General features: G+C 43.4%; 2 protein-coding genes across 6 annotated transcripts in view; both read right to left on the minus strand.

The window, feature by feature from the left end:
• ZDHHC23 (zinc finger DHHC-type palmitoyltransferase 23) overlaps nucleotides 1-2,113 on the minus strand; it is an 18,705-nt gene extending 16,592 nt beyond the window's left edge. For 2 of the 4 annotated variants that reach the window (XM_052705049.1, XM_052705038.1), the window contains exons 1-3: nucleotides 1,896-2,068; nucleotides 850-1,539; nucleotides 271-438 (exon numbers count right to left, since the gene is read on the minus strand). In XM_052705049.1, the coding sequence (XP_052561009.1) occupies nucleotides 271-438; nucleotides 850-1,539; nucleotides 1,896-2,002 (965 nt within the window). In that variant the 5' untranslated portion in view covers nucleotides 2,003-2,068. Of the gene's footprint in view, nucleotides 1-270; nucleotides 439-849; nucleotides 1,540-1,895 lie in introns of all 4 variants that reach the window. The other 2 variants (XM_052705057.1, XM_052705028.1) reach the window with 1 other exon arrangement.
• Nucleotides 2,114-2,894: 781 nt separating this feature from the next.
• Nucleotides 2,895-17,149, minus strand: part of GRAMD1C (GRAM domain containing 1C) — a 50,657-nt gene continuing 36,402 nt past the window's right edge. Inside the window, exons 10-18 of one of the 2 annotated variants that reach the window (XM_052704992.1) lie at nucleotides 12,605-12,748; nucleotides 11,647-11,765; nucleotides 10,409-10,551; nucleotides 8,600-8,703; nucleotides 7,775-7,954; nucleotides 6,203-6,260; nucleotides 5,576-5,686; nucleotides 4,654-4,759; nucleotides 2,895-3,115 (exon numbers count right to left, since the gene is read on the minus strand). In XM_052704992.1, the coding sequence (XP_052560952.1) occupies nucleotides 3,038-3,115; nucleotides 4,654-4,759; nucleotides 5,576-5,686; nucleotides 6,203-6,260; nucleotides 7,775-7,954; nucleotides 8,600-8,703; nucleotides 10,409-10,551; nucleotides 11,647-11,765; nucleotides 12,605-12,748 (1,043 nt within the window). In that variant the 3' untranslated portion in view covers nucleotides 2,895-3,037. Of the gene's footprint in view, nucleotides 3,116-4,653; nucleotides 4,760-5,575; nucleotides 5,687-6,202; nucleotides 6,261-7,774; nucleotides 7,955-8,599; nucleotides 8,704-10,408; nucleotides 10,552-11,646; nucleotides 11,766-12,604; nucleotides 12,752-17,149 lie in introns of both variants that reach the window. The other variant, XM_052704990.1, reaches the window with a different exon arrangement.

Genomic DNA, 17,149 nt, shown 5'->3' on the forward strand with positions numbered 1-17,149 from the left:
TTAACAAACATCTGAAGTGTCTGTCTACGCAGGACACTAAATAAAGATTTTTAAGTCCAAGCTTCTTCACCAATTTGCTCAAATTGTGAGCTCTCTCACAGGCTCCCATCCTTGGCAAAAGCAGATGCATCCCTGCTTTCCAGAGCCATTTAAGGAGCACTTCTAGATCAGGTCTGACAGCCAATAGCACTGGCCCTAAGAACAAAATGAAGAACAGCTAAGGAGCTAAGCTGCCTGGTCAGGCCTGAGTTCCCCACCCAGTTCTCTCACCTGTAGTCAGAATAGGCCCCAGGGCAGTAGAACAATGCTGTGAATGGGGTTCGTCCCCTGCAGATGGTGTCCAGGGTCAACATAATCCCATACAGAGAGGTGAGCATGAAGAAGAACAGTGCAAGGACGAATGCTTGATGGTTCTGCTCCCCTACACAGCTGTTAATCCTCCAAAAAGGAAAGAAAAAAAGATTACTTTAAGGGGAAAAAAAATAAGCTGGCTTCTCTTTCCTCCTCCTTCCCCCAATCATCAGAGAACCTGATTTCTAAGGTCTCACCGCAACACAGGCAGCTTCAAAGCAGCTTTATAGCTTTTTATAGAAAGCTTATAGCCACAAATCAATAGACCAGTAAGGCAGGAGTGGTGAATTGTGTACCCCAGGAACTTTCAGGTATCCATAGCTGAAACACTCATACCCTGCTGCTCCTTGGTTACAACGCTGTAGTGATGACAGCTTTGGGTTCCCTTCACACATGAAAAGCAACCCCATTTCATAGGGTCTGGGAGAAAAGAAAAAAAAAAATAAAGCTATCTTAAAAGAAACAGAAAACGCACATCTTCAGCAAAGCCAAACATACCAGACACAGTGATGATCCAGTCTCCTCACACACCTGCCACACAGCCGGCAGTGCCCTGCTCGGGCCGGCCTGACCAGCTGGCACTTGGCACACCAGTCCATTTTCCCACCTTCCCGCTCCTCAGCCAGCACTCTGGAGTAGCCTTTGGTCTCCCCATTCACAGAATGGCCACTGGCAGCAGCTCCATGGAGCCCATTGGAGCTCCCTCGAACATTCTTGCTGGGAAAAGCCTGCTGGGATGGCCTGTCATCACCCGCTGAGATGGGAAGGTAGCCAGGGTCCCTCTTGGCTCGCGACAAAGCCGCAAGCATAAGAATTAGCCCACAGGTGAGAAGCGTCACTTGGGAATACCCCACGTGGCCTCGAGGAACCACCTCCTGGAGAAAAACATAGTACATGTAGCCCAGGGAGAACAGTCCCAGGCTCAGGAAGAAGAGAGTCCGCTCCTTCCTCCTGTGCGTGAGGTAGTAATACCACAGCACCACGGCGGGAAGCGATGTCAGCACCACCAGCCCCAGCAGGAAGTGCAGAGCTGCGATATGCAGGAAGACGGGGAGCAGGACCATGGGCGGCACAAGGCTGACGTTAATCTTCACGGCCCCGGCAAACCAAGGGACGCGGCACCGATCCGCTACGGTGTCGGCGATTCTCTCCAGAGCTCCCGGGGGCAGGGATCTGCAGCTCAGCCACCTGTTCGGGAAAAGCGCGGGGCGTCGCTGGCGGGCGGGCAGGCGGGCGTGTATACGTACCTCTGCGGCGTCCCCTCTGCTCCCATCCCATCCCAGGGTCCGCCACCGCGCACCCAGCCCATCTTTCTCCCCTCTGATTCACGGCCGCTCGCCCCTGGTTCCCTCCTTCGTCGCAGGGGGCCGCAAAGTTCCCCGACGGCCGCTGAGAGCCGAGCCCCCGCTCCGTACCCGCCTCCACCGGAGCGCGGAAGGCAGCCCCGTACGCAGGAGGAAGGAAAGGGGCTCCCGGCTGTCCGCTCCCGCGCCCCGCGGGCGCCCAACGGCCGCCGGTTGAGGAGCAGCGCGTGGGGCCGCTACCTGTCGCAGCCCTCGTCCAGCTCCTCGCAGTCGCAGCAGCACGCCGCCAGGTGGTTCCGCTCACCCCTCCGGTCCACGTACTCGCAGCAGCACAGCGGCTCCTCCATCTCCGCCCGCCTCGCCCCGGCCCGAGGGCGCGGAGCCGACGGAGGGAAAGGGACGGGAGGGGCGCGGCCGCACCTCTCACGCCCCTCCGCCGCAGGTGCCTCGCGCCCGCCCCCGCCTCCAGCCCGACGGCCCCGCCCCCTCCCGTCGAGCCCCCCCGCGATTGGCCGCCCGCTGCCCCGGCCCCTCCCCGGCGCGGAGGCGGGGGGGTGAGGGACCCCCCCCCCTTCCCTCAGGGCCCGTCCACCTGACGGCGCGGCGGCCCAATGCCGGCACGAGAGGGGCGGGGCCGCCGTGACGTGACGGCACCTGGCTTAAAGAGACAGCGCAACAGGTGGCGGCCGCGGCAGAGCTCGCCGAGGGGTGGGAGGCGGGGGTCCCTGTGCACCCGGGGGGAGCGAAGGGCGGCAGAGCGGGGCTGGGGACCTACAGGGAACCTCCCCCGGGGAAAGGGAAAGCCGCTGAGGAAGGAAAGGGCTCAAAGAAGGTAGGGTTATCGACATTACAGAACAGTTGGGATTGGAAGGGACCTCCAGAGATCATCTGATCCACGCCTCCTCCTTCCTGCTCAGTTAATTCATTATAGAAATACTCATCCTTGGAGATGGTGACTTCTTGTTACAGGCTCCACCTGTCTGAAAAGGGATATCAGTAACCTGTGGGTGTGGAACCTCTACCTGCTCCTCTCCTCCAAAGCACTTCTGGTTGGCCGTGGCTCAGGCTGACAACACTAGGACTCCTCCAGCACAAAGGCAGCACTGCTGAGGACCTTCCCTCTCCTCCAGTAACCAGCAGCACAGCTGCCTTCTGAATGTTTGCTACCCACAGATCTTGCTTTGAGCACAGGGCTGGCAGTGAAGGCCAATCACCGAGCTACAGGAGCGCAGAGCCCCATTTCTTCTAGAAACCTTTATTCCATGAAGCTTTTGAGCCAAAATAGAAAAAAAGAGTCCAAAGATGGTTACAGTCCCTACTCCACAAGTCCTTAAACACACATCTTGTCTTCTGAGGTCCTGACTCGCAACCTGCCGTGGGCCTTAACTCTCAGTCTTGCTGCTCTGTGTCTTGTTCAAGTGATCAAAGCTTCTTTGGAGCATGGAAAGGGAGAGCTTGAGCTGTGAAGAGAAATAATTGGGGAGCACAATGTGTTAAGTCTGCCTGCTGCAAGGGTCAGGAGTATTGCTAAATTCATGTCTCCCTGCTTCTTTCCTTTTAAGGATTCCATGTGATTTCCTCCTCCCTCTTCCTATAAAGAGCTTAAGAGCTGCTGTAGTGTGCTTTCTTAACAGCCATGCTCTGTGCAGTTTATAATTACTAACAGTACCACGTGATAAATCTTAACATCCCACTAGACAATAGCATGGAAAATAATCTGCCCCACTCATTTTTAGTCACAGATGATGTTCATGGAACATCAACTTTCATATTTTCATACCCAGCCCTCCCAGTGCATTTTGCTGCAATTAGATTACTGACACCTCCAAGGAAATAAGGTAACAGAACAGTAATGTGTCACAACTTCCCAACATGTTATTTGGGATGAAATAGATGGCCGAGATCTCACTCCATCTTTTAGAGGTTTTCACTCCATGCCTGCATTCAAAAGGGTAATGCTTCAGAATTTGGAATTGTCTGGGTAGCAGGCAAAGAACCCCAAAGGGCAAGGAAACCAGGAAATTCACTTCTTCAGTGCTTCAGCACTGGAAGCGTTTGAAGCTGTGATCAAAAGGGTTAACAGAGTTATAGCAATTTTGTGTGCAGAGACATGTCTAAACAAGAAATAGGAAAAGTGTTTTTCTCTACTCTCCTGTATTGTGTGGGAGAACACAGAGCCAACTGCTGATGGATAGAGGTACATGTGAACTCCTCCACAGCTTTCCTAATCTAATAATTTCTTCTGCCACATTTTAAGATTTATTAAAAGAACTGAAAACCAGAATATTCACAGGCTGTAAATACAAACAATGTATGCATTTACTGTCCTTCACTTGCTGAACTGCAATTTCAGCCAAGGGATTTAAAGCTGTCTTGAACTTCAGGACCAGAGACTCACCCCACAACTTATTAGCAGTTTTTATACAATGTCTGTAGTACAAGAAGAGCCTGGAAATGCAAGTCATTGGCAGAAAGGATTAACTCCATGGCTATGGAGCCTCTCAGAAATATATAGTCTGGAGAATTTATTTAGAAACATTTCACTGAAGGTTTACGTGGCTCTCTGATACCAAGATTAAACAAAAGCTCTCACCAACAGTGGGAAGGAAAAGCTCAGACTAGCCTGCATGAAGAAACCCAGTGATGAGGTGAGCAAGTAGTTACGTTCTGAGACTTGAGAAAAGATTATCTGTTTTGAATAATTCTAATCTTGCTTTGTCATGATTCAGAACTGCTTCAACAGACCTCATCAATAAAGGCACTTTACAGGTTTAAGAAAATTGATATGAACATTTAATTTTAGTCCAAAGACAGACCCATCAGAAACATGAACATTTCCTTCACACCAAATTCAGGCACAGGACAAAATTAGAGGCCAAGGAGGCACAGACTTCAGTTAGTATCAGAAAACATTAAAACAAAAGCTATTCTGGCATAAAAGGAAAAAACTTGAGCTGTTGAAAAAGTGAGTATGACAAGGAAAGCTGGGCAGACTTACCTGCTCAAGCATTTCAATTGAGTCTCTTAGTACTCCCTTCACGTGTTTAACCTGTTCCTTATCATACTGAGGGATCTCCTCTTTCGATCCCATTTCTGGGGATATGCTAGAAGAGATTGAGATCGCATCAGAAACATGAAACAAGCACCTCTGTGCCTTCCTATCCAAAAAGAATTGCTCTGTGACCATTACTGTGACATTGCTAAAAAAAAAAACCATTTTTCTAAAAGCTGCAGAAAAGGTGTCAGCAGTTGATTTTCAGTTCCTTTTTACTTGAAGATACTGCCTCAGTCCTTTGCAGACAACAATCACCAGAAACAGATGTGCTCACATAATGCCTGCAAATCTTTCTTTGAAAGAAGTTACTCATATCAGTTCTGAGATCTTTGCAATGGGAGATCACTACACTGTCTCTATGCTCAAGACCAGGAAATAATTTATGCACATAGTATAAGCAAATAAATAACAAGCAGCAACATCTAAGCCTATTCCATGTGCTTGAAAATAAAAGCCATCTAACACAAAGTTAGAAGGGGAGAGGGAATTTTGCACAAAAGCAGAAGCTAAGTGAACCTTTAACATTATATTTGAGATCATGCTGGCTTCACACAGGATGAAGCAAGTAATTCAGTTCAATGTTCAGCAATATGATATTCACAGAAGATGAGTCACAAGAATGTGATAAATGCAAGCTAAGGTTAACACTCCCCCCAAAAAAAACAAAGAAAAACACTTTTTCTTTAACAAGGACAATGCAATCAGAGATGTCACTAGATATCAGCATAGACTACAGAAAAGTAACAAGTCACAGCAGCTTTTGAAAACTCACCACCAAGATTCACTGTTTGAAATTTATTTCTTTCTATCAGATTCTGCAATAAACTGAGGAAGAATGAGAGCTAAGATCATGAATTCAACTTACTTCAAAGAGCTCTCTTCCTGAAGCTGGACGTGATAGAGGGACTGAGCTGCATGCTCTATCTTTGACAGCTTGAGAAACAGTGTTATATTGAGCAAAACCAAGAGCAGCAAACTGTAGAGACCAGAAACATGAAGTCAGACAAAGTTTATATTACTGTTACAGTGCTACAGAAGGAAGAGCTGGGCTACAAACAACTAGGAAAAGAAAATCCTTCTGGGGCAAAAATAACTGCTCCAGCGCTATACTGAAAGTCAAAACTTATCTAAATAATTCTTAGCAGTTAGCTTTAAGTTGTGTAATGCAACCTGTAGGAAGTGACAATAGTGCCTCCTGTTGGACCTTTCAGAGGTAGGAATGAATAAATTCTAAAAATTTTTTGTAGGCTCAGACATACAGAGACCTGAAAAGTAGGCCAGTTTGACAAATCAGCATTTTAATTTTGCATGTCCTTTCTGAAATCAATCCACCCCTCTCTTCTACCCACAAGCTCCTGTATTTACACTCCTTGTAGGTTAGGATCAGTCAAGTCATGGCTACATGGAACATCAACATGCAGGTGAGGTAGGTACAGGCAAATAAAAACCAAGATAAGCTCAAGTTAAGCCACATTTTAATGCAAGTACTTACAAGACACTCATTACTACAATGATGGTAGTGGTCCTACTAATAGCATCTCTTTTCCTTCCTATAGGGCATGGAAGAGAAGGTGGTTAAAAAGTACTGAAGAACATTTCTAACGCATGTCTGCATATACACATCAGTGCTCAGAATTTTATACAGAGTAGTGTGACATAGCAGATCACTTGGGTGCACAAGAGCCTCTCCAGAATGCACTTGATGCACCTAGTCACTTCTGTAGCCATGTCAGACAAGTCAGCTAGACAGGCTCTTTTATTACAAAGAGGATTCCCTCACTTCAGTATGCTGCAGAGAACAGCTCTAGGATAGGTTAACATTAAACCCAGATAGCCTGAGAATGCTACAGTCCACCCATTGCTGTCATTCAGCACATACACCCCTAGTCACACACATTAGTAGAGATGGTCTGCAACATGGCTCTCCTCTAATTGTTCTCCTGGCCGTATTAGTCTTTTGCCAAGTAATGCTAAATCAAATTCTCCTGCAACTTGCCTAGTCTGGGCCAGCTACATTTATCTACTGACCTGATGACTCTTCTTGAGAAGACTGGCTGTCAGACAATGGTTACCTAAAGCTAATGGGGACAGGAAGTGTGTGTGTCCTCTCCAAGCTGAGTAGCAGTCACCTATTTATGTAAGCAGGTGGATTTTTAAGCTAATTAAGCTGATCTCCTGAACAGTTCCTTACATTGACATTTCCTGTTCTAAATGAGGGACATATGTCAAACATGTTGCAGCATGCACTGAGACACACAGTCATCTTAAAAGGTGGAGCAGGAGTGCCAAAATTAAGCTTTCAGGAAGTAATCTCACCTGAGGAAAGAGGCCACCATGTCTGCTGTTGAACCAAATGCTCTCTTGCTGCAACATTCAGTATTGTCTTTCCCCTTTAGGGAAGGGCATTTGCTCCTGCTTCAGTTTACAGTTCAACTTGTGTTATGAAATCCACCATTCTCTGGTAAACATTAGTGAACCAGATGTTCCTCATCTCTTTAAGTGTAGCTAATAATGTAAATGCCTGTACAATACAGAGGCTAAGTCTGTCACCCTTAGTGGCAAAAGTGTTCCAAGAAATGTTTCAGTGACCCAGAAGTTACAGGAAGAGACAGGAAATGGACTCTTTAACATCACCAAAAAATGTAAGTATGAAGTGATAGGATCAAGAGGTGATCAATATTTAATCATCTAATGACTTGAGTGTGCAACTTGAAGAAATTATGCATAGCAATTTTTTCAGCAACTTAGCAGAATTCAGATTACATTTCTCATTCCATCTCATTTTCAATACTATGCAGGTACAGTGCAACATTTTAGAATTTCAATCCATTTTCATAAGACAGAAGGTAGGATTAAGTTTGATTTCATGACGTGTAACAACACAATAGTGACTGTGTCTGTTCTTGGTCTGTTTTACGCAAGGCTGAACAGTCTACACATTTTCTGTCACACCAGTTAGATAAAGATGAGAGCAGCATATGCACAGCACTAATCTTGCATTATTATAAAAGTTAAACTTTCTTGAACACACCTTACTGAAAGTAACAAATGTAAGAATTCCTACCTATGATGCTGCCCTGGGACTCTAGCCCCATGTCACCAGAGGAGTGCTGGGAAGAGCGTTTGGGAAGTGATTCTGCCAGACTCCGGTGTAAAGTGCGTCGTCTTCGTCTCAGGGCAACTAATTTTCCAGAGTCTTCTATGGACTGATTAATTGCATACTCCTCCATTAGCAGTTCTGATTCTGTAGTGGAAAAATAAGGCTCCTGAACTTTGAAAAGGAATGTTGAAAAGCCTAGCACTTACACTGCAAGTGACGTATCTGTGGCGGTAACGAGAAGAAAAAGCACATCTACCACACCCTAACCTACACTGTCTATCCTCTTTGCTATATGATGTAGGTGCAGTCTGTGCAGGAATGTTTAATGACATATTAAGCAGCAGTTGGAAGAATGCTTCAAGACACCGTTAGACTGAAACCAGGAATTGTGTTAGACTGCGAGCCAGCAGCCAGAGCTGACCAGGCTGTTAACAGACATAGCCAAGGAGCCTGCCAAGTGCCACTACTCTTCTCATACCCACAAGCAAGGAAATACCTGTGTTAAAGACGGGGGCACGCAGTTGAGAGTAACAGCTTTTCTCTCGTTCCTCATGTGTCCTCCAGAAAGCAATTGCTGACAAGGTGTACAGGAGTTCTTGGCTACCAGGATTATTGATTTATTTATTTTTACACACTCCAGAATTGAAAAGTATATTGATGACAGGAGATTCTTCTGAGTGCTGCCTTCCTTTCAAACCATTATTTAAGGAATCAAGTTTGACGTACATGAAAACACACAAAGGAAAAAAGGTAGCCTCCTTACTTCAGTAGAAGAAGAAAATGCCTCACCAAGTTGTTTGAAGTTCTCCTGTATCCCTCCCCAGGTGTTCTTCTCAATTACAGATTTGACAAGGCCCCAAGGCTGCTTTTTGTACTTTACTTCTGCAGAAACCCTAATAAACAGAATGCAACAGTGAAGAAAGGAAGGAAAAAAAAAAAAAAAAAAAAAAAAGGAAAAACAATAGTGCTGTCTTAGGACAGCAGAAATCTCTTATCAGAGGGAAGCCTCCAGCTTACCTCCACAGCCTGAAACACCAACTGGAATTGCCTTAACTTTCCAGCTGAGCAGATCTTATACTGAACTGATGCAAGAAACAGATGCACACAAAGACAACATATCCAGTTAAAACCTCAGGAGATCTGATCTTTCCAGGATCTGGAAAGAAATTGTTTTCTCTTCAGGCTCAGAGGAACAGGGAATTTCCCTTCTGTGAACTGTTCTGATTTTAACAAGCATTTAAAATAGCCTTACAAAGTCCTGCCTTTCACTCTGTATGCGCACTCATGGTATAATATGAGGGGCACAGCAATGTAAGCATGTGAAACTCATCACTACCAACTATGCATCCAGTACTAAGAACGTACCTTGAGTAGATAAATTGTCTCTAAGGAAGCACAGAGAGGAAATGGCATTCCTATCTTGTGTTTCTCAGGTTATGCTAGTCAATGGTGCTTCTAGAATGGAAAGGTACTCAACTAGAAGCAGCCCTCTGCAGGGTTCTAACAACTGAATGAATCCCAAAGCTCTTCATAAAGATAAAGGGACAAAATGATAGTCCACAATCTTTATTTATTAAAATCAAGAACACTAACCTTACTGGAATGCACACTTCTCTCCGACTGTTTCACATAATCATCCCAATCAGCATATGCATGCCAAGCTCCTACTCTAACAAAACAGCACATTGCAATTAATTTTTGAGCCACTTCAAACAGTATAAAAGCCAGCTGTAATACCAGCATGCACGTTCTGTTCCATAAAAGCATGCTACAAAGACTGCAGTCAAACCCTGGCTTTTGCACTTATCCTAGTGTTGTCTTGTCTCAGTAAAACAAATACAGCCATCAAAAAGGAGTAATGATTTACTCAGTCATTCAGAGTGGCTGTTCAAGGACTTCTCCTTTTTCCACCCAGTGAGGGAGGGAGTCTTCAATACGTTTATAGCCCAAGATAAGTCAGAAGGAAAATCAGGCTTGCTTACCTTTCCTTACCTTATGTTCTGATGAAGTTTGAGATAAAAAGACTTGAAGAAAAACTACCAAAGATTACATAGTCTGTCACACAAATGCAGTGGACAAGTAACTTCACCACTTCAAATGTTTTCAACAAACGGGAGAAGGAAGTGTATTAAGACTCCTCTATCCACCCTGATGGTAACAGCAAAGCCTGATCTGCTTGAATAGCCTCTCTGTGACAATGAGTATGCTTCTTCACCTTGTAATATCATCCTCCCCTGCAGGCTTTTTGTAAGGCTATCTCAGAAACTTTGTTACAAAACATCTGGCATAGTTCTAATTTATCACCCTTACATGACTGCATTTGAAAACGCACAGCTGGGCAGGACCAGCCCACAGCCCTGGAGATGAGCTCTGTATCAGTGTAAGAGTTCACGTCTCACTGAATTAATCAGATCCAAGTACAGTAGACATCTGACAGGAGATGAACCACGCTTGTTTTTTTGTTTTGTTTTGTTTTCCCAAAAGAAATTTCCAACTTCAATAGAAAGCAAACCTTTCCTGTGCTGCAGGCAGATCTTTTGGTAAGCACATTTCAGCAACCTGCTCCCTCCCCTCCCACTGCACACCTCTGAGGCTCACCGTAATCGACATTTGTGACTGGACGTGCGGCTGATGTAGTATCGGTTCACAGTGTAGAAATAATCGTGGTAGGGGACATCGTGGGTCAGCACCTCAGCATCCACCTGATAAGACTGACCTTTCTGGCTCTGCTTGTGCAGGACCTACCACAAGAGATAACAGAAATGGATAGGTATATTCTATATTCATGGAGTCAGATTATTTATTGGTTTTTAATTTCAAACCAAACTGCTTAGGTTGGATCAGCCAACTCCAAGTGAACTGGAATAGGTAGAAAGACTGAACAACCATGACAAAAGTCAATTAAGAATGGTAAGAGTAGTGGAGGTGGGATGTCTCCAGCCAGAGCCAGCACAGGAGGCAGTAGTACACCATTCCTCTTCCCTGCTTTTCCTCTTCTCCAAGATTTCAAATACCAAATGCAAGACTGGCCACTGACTCTTGACCACAGTCCTTTAGGATTGAGTTATGAGATCTTTCCCAAACCACAGTCACAGAAATACTAAGGTTAGATCTGGTCCAAGCCATCTGCTCAAGCAGGGACACCAGGACTATGTCCATGCAGCTTCTGAAGATCCCCAAGGAAGGAGACTCTAACCTCTTTAAGAAACACGTCAGTGCCTGGTAACAGTAAAAAGACTGCTTCCTGATATTCAAAAGGAACCTCTTGTATTCCAGTTTGTGTCCAGTGCTTTTTGGTTTGGCACTGGGCACCACTGAAAAGAACCTGGCTCCATCTTCTTACCACTCTTCCCTCAAGTATTTACGTACATCAGTAAGATTCTGTCTGAGCCTTCCCTTCCAAAGGCTGACCAATCCCAGCCCTATCAGCCTTTTTCTCATAGAATTAATATTCCAATCCTTTATCTTCTAGCTCTTCACTGAACACTTCCCAGTAGCACCGCCCTCTCTTGTACTGGGGAGCCCAGAACTGGACACTTGAAAGCACTTTGTTTCATTTTTTTCAGACTGCTCTAATTCATACAAGCGGTCAATACTACTCTCCCCAGAGTTTTCAGTAGAAGTTCAGCCATGCTGAAATTCAAAAGCCCCTTTGATTTCATCAGCACTTACTCAGTAATAGTGAAAAGGATGGAAAAACAGTTTCTGAGATGCTGTGTTTGAATTGGAGATCCAGATTCAGCTCAATGAACTCCAGCCCACGGTCAGATCTGACAGACTGTACAGCTCTCCCTTGCTTCAAATGGCATCAAACAGACACACATACAGACAGGTACCTGCTTTTCAGTTGCAGTTGTAAACTTCCCACAGAGTGGATTGTTAATTGTCACAGTGTACGTCAAAGTCCTCAACTGATTGCCACTGGAATCTCTATTCCAAGGAGTTGACACAGCATCTAAATGACAAATAATGCTAAATCTCACATGCAGGTTGCCTGAACGGCATCATCTCTGCCCTGTCATATCTTAAACTGCAGAACAGTGCAGAGAGAAAAAACAGACTCCAAGCAGTTGGGTTCTTTTTTTTTTTTTTTTTCCCCAGGAAAAGGGAAAACTAGTTCACTAACTGAGCAAAAAGTGAGGCAGTAGGTAGCTGAATCTGAGTCTGCTGAAAGAAACTCAAGGGTGCAGAGAAGAGTAAGCAAGTAAATGAAAACGTGCTATTTCCCATCTGCTTAAACGTTGAATAGATTCACTTAGTGATATTCAAAAGCTTTTGCACCTTTGCCTTCCAAGCTAATACTGAATAAATATTACCCTTTTAACTTAGTTTTCTTACCTTATTATCTCAATGAATAAAGCTTACTCATCCGGAAAATTAAAGCCTGCAAGTGCCGTTTAGGAGGCTGCAATAATTTCATCTGTGCACTAGCTCTACATATTTCACTATTTCTGGGACATAATGGAATCAGAAATACCCCACAGAATGCAACATTTTAATATCTTGCTCAAAATTCAGGCATCAAGTGATAGTTGTTGGTGGTGTTTTTTTTTTTTGTTTTTGTTTTTTTTTTTTAAAAAAAACAGCATTAAATAAAGTTTTTATTCAGAAACATCATTGATCTACAGAAACAAGCTAGCTTTCAATGTCTGCTTTCACAGAGAAAATATAGAGCTTCAAAATTCTTTTAATGCAGGAGGAACAAAATTCAACTCGGTTCTCTTTAACATTTCTCAGAGGTTTAAATTCTCAAGGTAAATTGCAACACAGACAGAAGGAAGAAGAGTACATTACCTACTATACTCCTGGAATTGAGAAACCTCTGCATGAAGTGAGAATTGGTGAAGAGGATTTCAAACATCTTGTCTGCAGTGATGTGGAAAACTCTGTTTATAAAAAGTCTCCCATAGAGATCGTTCTCAGAGGCAGTCTCCTTCACTGCTAAAGAAAGGCAGAGGGATCAGGTTAAAAAACAAAAAGAACAACACAATATTATGAAGTTTCTTCATAGGATTAAACTTTATTACAGCTCAAATCCTTTCTAATCTTGCATCAGTACTTGCTTCTTATTCCCAGAAACTCAGAAGTGACAGCAACACATCATTTTGTACTAAGATGGCTTTCAGGAGCAAAGTCAAGAGCTGGTTTTCTAGACCCCGTCTCACTGTTTCTTTGTACAAATGACTTGATAAATCAACAATGCAAGGTCCCATCACTTGGAGGAACCTTTGGCCCTCAGGATCCTACAAAGAAGCATTGGAGAAGACACTGTTACCACAATCCTCATTTAATGTGTGCCTCTTGTGTGACACGTGCATAGCAAAGGGGACAGTAAAACCACACTAGCATTCCTTTTAAGTTGTGGCTAGTTTCAAAATTCTGCTTTTAAAGTCTATACTGCCAGCAGCATTCACATTCTAACAGTCTAATAGTCCAGGTACAGACTCTCAAATAGCTTTCCTCAAATGGTTCCTCCCCCAGTAACTACTACATGGGAAGCACAAGCAGTACCTTGTTCTATTTTGCAGTCCTGACAAATGCACTGAGATGCTTTACCATCCTCCCCTATTTCAAACTACCAACAAGCACCCAAAAGCTGTTCTGTGTACACCACTGAGCTTTGCTATTTCTGTTGCTTGTTGGTTCCTGGAATGGCTCTGCTTTGTGGCTGTTTCAGCCACTCTCACAAGATATATGGAACAGAATTGTTATCCTGGAAGGAAAGCAGTTTCCTATGTCAACCCCAACTCAGTCTGCTTGTGTTTTAGGAAAAAAGTCCATCCTCAGGTTGTCAGGGAATTAACAAAAAAAAAAAAAAAAAAAAAAAGCCAAACAAAACCTGAAAATCCATCCTCACCAAAAATCCTGAAAATAAAGCTCATGAAGCAAGAGAAAGATAGGACACCTAGCCTTTCAATTGCTATAAATAAATGCTCAGAGCTAGCAAAAGGTCATTGCCAGCACACAATGCAAAGGTAGTTTGAACATCATGCTACAGTTCACAAAGTGCCCATAGGCCAAGATTACAGCACTTAAATCACTATTATCTGGTAGCAGTCAGTATTGATAAATGCAAGTACATGAAGTAAATACCAAAACAGAGCTCCTCAGTGAAAACAAGATCTGACTCTGAGCAGACTTCTGCTCTAGCACTGCTTCTAGCCTTCTAGAAGTCCCCATTACACATATACATGTCCCCAGAATAGTTCTTTGACCCAGGCAGGCTACATTATACAACCCCAAAATTGAAGTAGGAGTGAAAACTTTATGCCTGCACAAGAGATGTACTCCCTGCTCTAGGTTCTGCTTATATAATGGCAAAGTGGAACAAGTAGCAAGCACATATTTTAAGACCTATTGAACCAACCAATATATAGTAGTTATTTGCTAGACTACAAAGCCAGTTGTACTGAAACATTCTGCAGACAGCTAGAAGCTCAGCTCCAGTTTTCAATCAAAAGTTTCAAAAGTTTCAGAGTTTCCTCTCATAGCTGAACCTACCAAAACACAAAACAAACTTGTCTGTCTGACCTCAGCCAACAAGGCTCCAACACTGCAAACTTCCTACTACAAAAAGCATTCCCCACTTTCCATACTTTGCTAAGAAGGGGGGGAAGCTTCAGACATTCTTATGCTGACACCTCCTTCAACTACTATGCATCAGCTAATTAATACAGAGCCAGACAGTAGATAATCCAAAGACCAAGTGTTATTACTTTAAGATCTTACCTTGCTCCTGAAATACTTTTCTTTTCAAGCATGAATCTCTCCTTCTTATACTGAGGCTCAAGTTTAAGAGCATCCATGGGTCTTGTAATGTAAATTCATATTTATGGATGGATTCCTGTTAGCTGGCTTCCCTACACGTTTTAAAAATCCATTCCTTATAAGTCATGACTAGGGAATGAGCTGCCAAGTACATGGAAATATCTACTGAGGGATGTTTTTCCTTACAATCTCTTTCAGTTCTTGGAAAATTGATGGCATTATCACACAAAACAACACTTTCAGAAAACTCAAGCTGAAACTAAGCTGATATATCAGGCTAGTTAGCTACTTAGACGCTAGGATTCAACAGCTATTTTTCAGGAAGTGTGGACACCTTTCAGATGCGAGGTCTGCAACATGCATGCATTAACACCCCAACTCCACACCAGCAAAAGCTGGTCAGTGCAGGTACCAAGAGCTTGACAAGTCACTTTCATCTGTGCTAATCAGAGCATCTACAGAAATCCTCCACGAAGCAGTGAGCACAAACAGTAACATAGCTGAAGAATAAGCACGCACATTACATACTTGCAATTTGGACAGAACAGGAAGCTCAAGTGCTCACCTTTGCTACAACAGAAATCATGTTTGTCTGTTTCCTTTGGTTTAACTCACAGGTAAGCATACTTACCACAATTCTAAGCAATTTACCTAGAATTGGCTTAGAAATATTATTTATAAACAATGATTATTTTCTTGTAAAAAATATCGATCTAATCCCTTAGCTTTTAGTGCTGTTCCACCCCCTTAGCAGTACGCAATTGCCAGCTGCTACCTCTCAGTCTGAAAACATTTATAGATGAATTGGAGATACTATCTGATAAGAGAATCTGAAATTACCCTGACTTTGGGTTAAGGATCCCCAGGGACCCAAAAATGCAGAAGCAAACATTACCCTGAGTATCCTTGTTCTACAAGAAGGTAGCAAGCCTGCTCCCTCCCCCACCACTGCCTTGCACTTCGTAAGGTCACTTCCATCACTGCAAGGCAAGCTGTGAAATACTGTTTGCAGATAATACCGTTACACACCAGTGATTGCAGAGGTTTGAAAACATCTGCAGTGTGAGACAAGGAAGAGCCAGAAAACCAGAGGGGAGCAGGGGGAAAGGGTCCAGGAAAGAAAATTCTGGTCTTCAAATTCCCACTAATAACCAACAGCTCGTGAAGCTAAATACATGCTGCAAGCAAATTAAAGGAGTTGAACCAGTAAGAACAGAGGCTGTCCGACAAATTACCAAGACTTCTGATTTTTTCCACTCAGTGGAGATGAGAGAAGGTCAGGGGAAAAAATAAAGTATATACACAGCTCTTGGCACTGCCTGGGATTTCTGTGCCACTGGAAATAGGGGAAAAATTGCACACTGTGTGAATAATGGGCAAGTCAGAAACTTAAAACAGATGCACTTCAAAATAAGTCAATAAGACCAACTCTTAGATGGAACATTTTCCAGACACCACCTATTTGAAGATTGCACAGCAGTGTTTGCCACCATAGTAGAATTCTACTATCTTTTCAAAGACCAAAGAGTTAAATTAGCTTAGAGGATGTATTGAGAAATATTGTTATCTTTTTCCTGCTCACAAGATAAAACTTAAACCTCCTGTCTTTAGACAATTCAGGACAGATAACTCTCCAAATGCCTAACCAACAAATTATTGGTAGCCATACATTTAACAGAACATTCACTGTCAGGATTTTGATTAAAATGTTAACAAGGCAACACTGCTACCACTGTGCATACAAGGCTGTGTATCCAGAATTTCACCTCTTGATAAGAACAGGACTAATTTCAACCAAATTATTTTCAACATTTTCTGCACCACACATCCCTATCTATAGGATAAGTCCAATCACTGTGGCACCCATCTCACAGTATTATGCTCTCTCATCTCACAGTCATGCTCCTGCAGATCATGCATTTGAGGTGGTCATTAATACACATAGAAACAAAACAGCATGTAAAGTTATTCAAGAAGATCAGGAATTTATGATGTCCCCATCCACAGTAAAGCTTTCAATCACAAAAGACTGTTTTCCAGCATCTTATTTCTCATTCTTTGTATAAAGTATTTTCTGCTGCTGAGCTTCATAGCCACACACAGAAACTCTACATACAAAAAAGTCCTTTGAGGCAACTCAGAATCTGCTGCTTCTATTTTGGGAATACATATTCTGTGCTAAAATTTATCTTCTGAAATTTATAATTGAGACTATAGATATTAGCTTCTAGTTCAGCCAAGAGTTTGTCATGAGACAAAGTTTATCACACTAATCTAAGAAACTAAACAAAAGCACCAAGATGCAGGTAGCAAAGCTAGTGGTGTGCAGGAAGAGACTCCCTTCCCTAGAATGCTGTGTGAAAATTGCCTAGGACAAGGGAGCTACTTTCCAAGGCTCTGGTATTCCAGCTTTGGGTGTCAGGTGGGCCTGGAGTTAGAGAATGACAGCCTTGAATTTGCCCCTCACTTTATTTGCCAGGACACAAGAGAGATAAACTGCATGGGTAAACCTTTGCCATGTGGGTAAGCTAATTTCATCTGCATGAAGGAATTCACCTTGTAAAAGTACAG

The sequence above is a fragment of the Tympanuchus pallidicinctus genome, unplaced genomic scaffold (assembly GCF_026119805.1).
Source record: "Tympanuchus pallidicinctus isolate F22 unplaced genomic scaffold, pur_lepc_1.0 scaffold10, whole genome shotgun sequence".
NCBI lineage: Eukaryota > Metazoa > Chordata > Aves > Galliformes > Phasianidae > Tympanuchus > Tympanuchus pallidicinctus.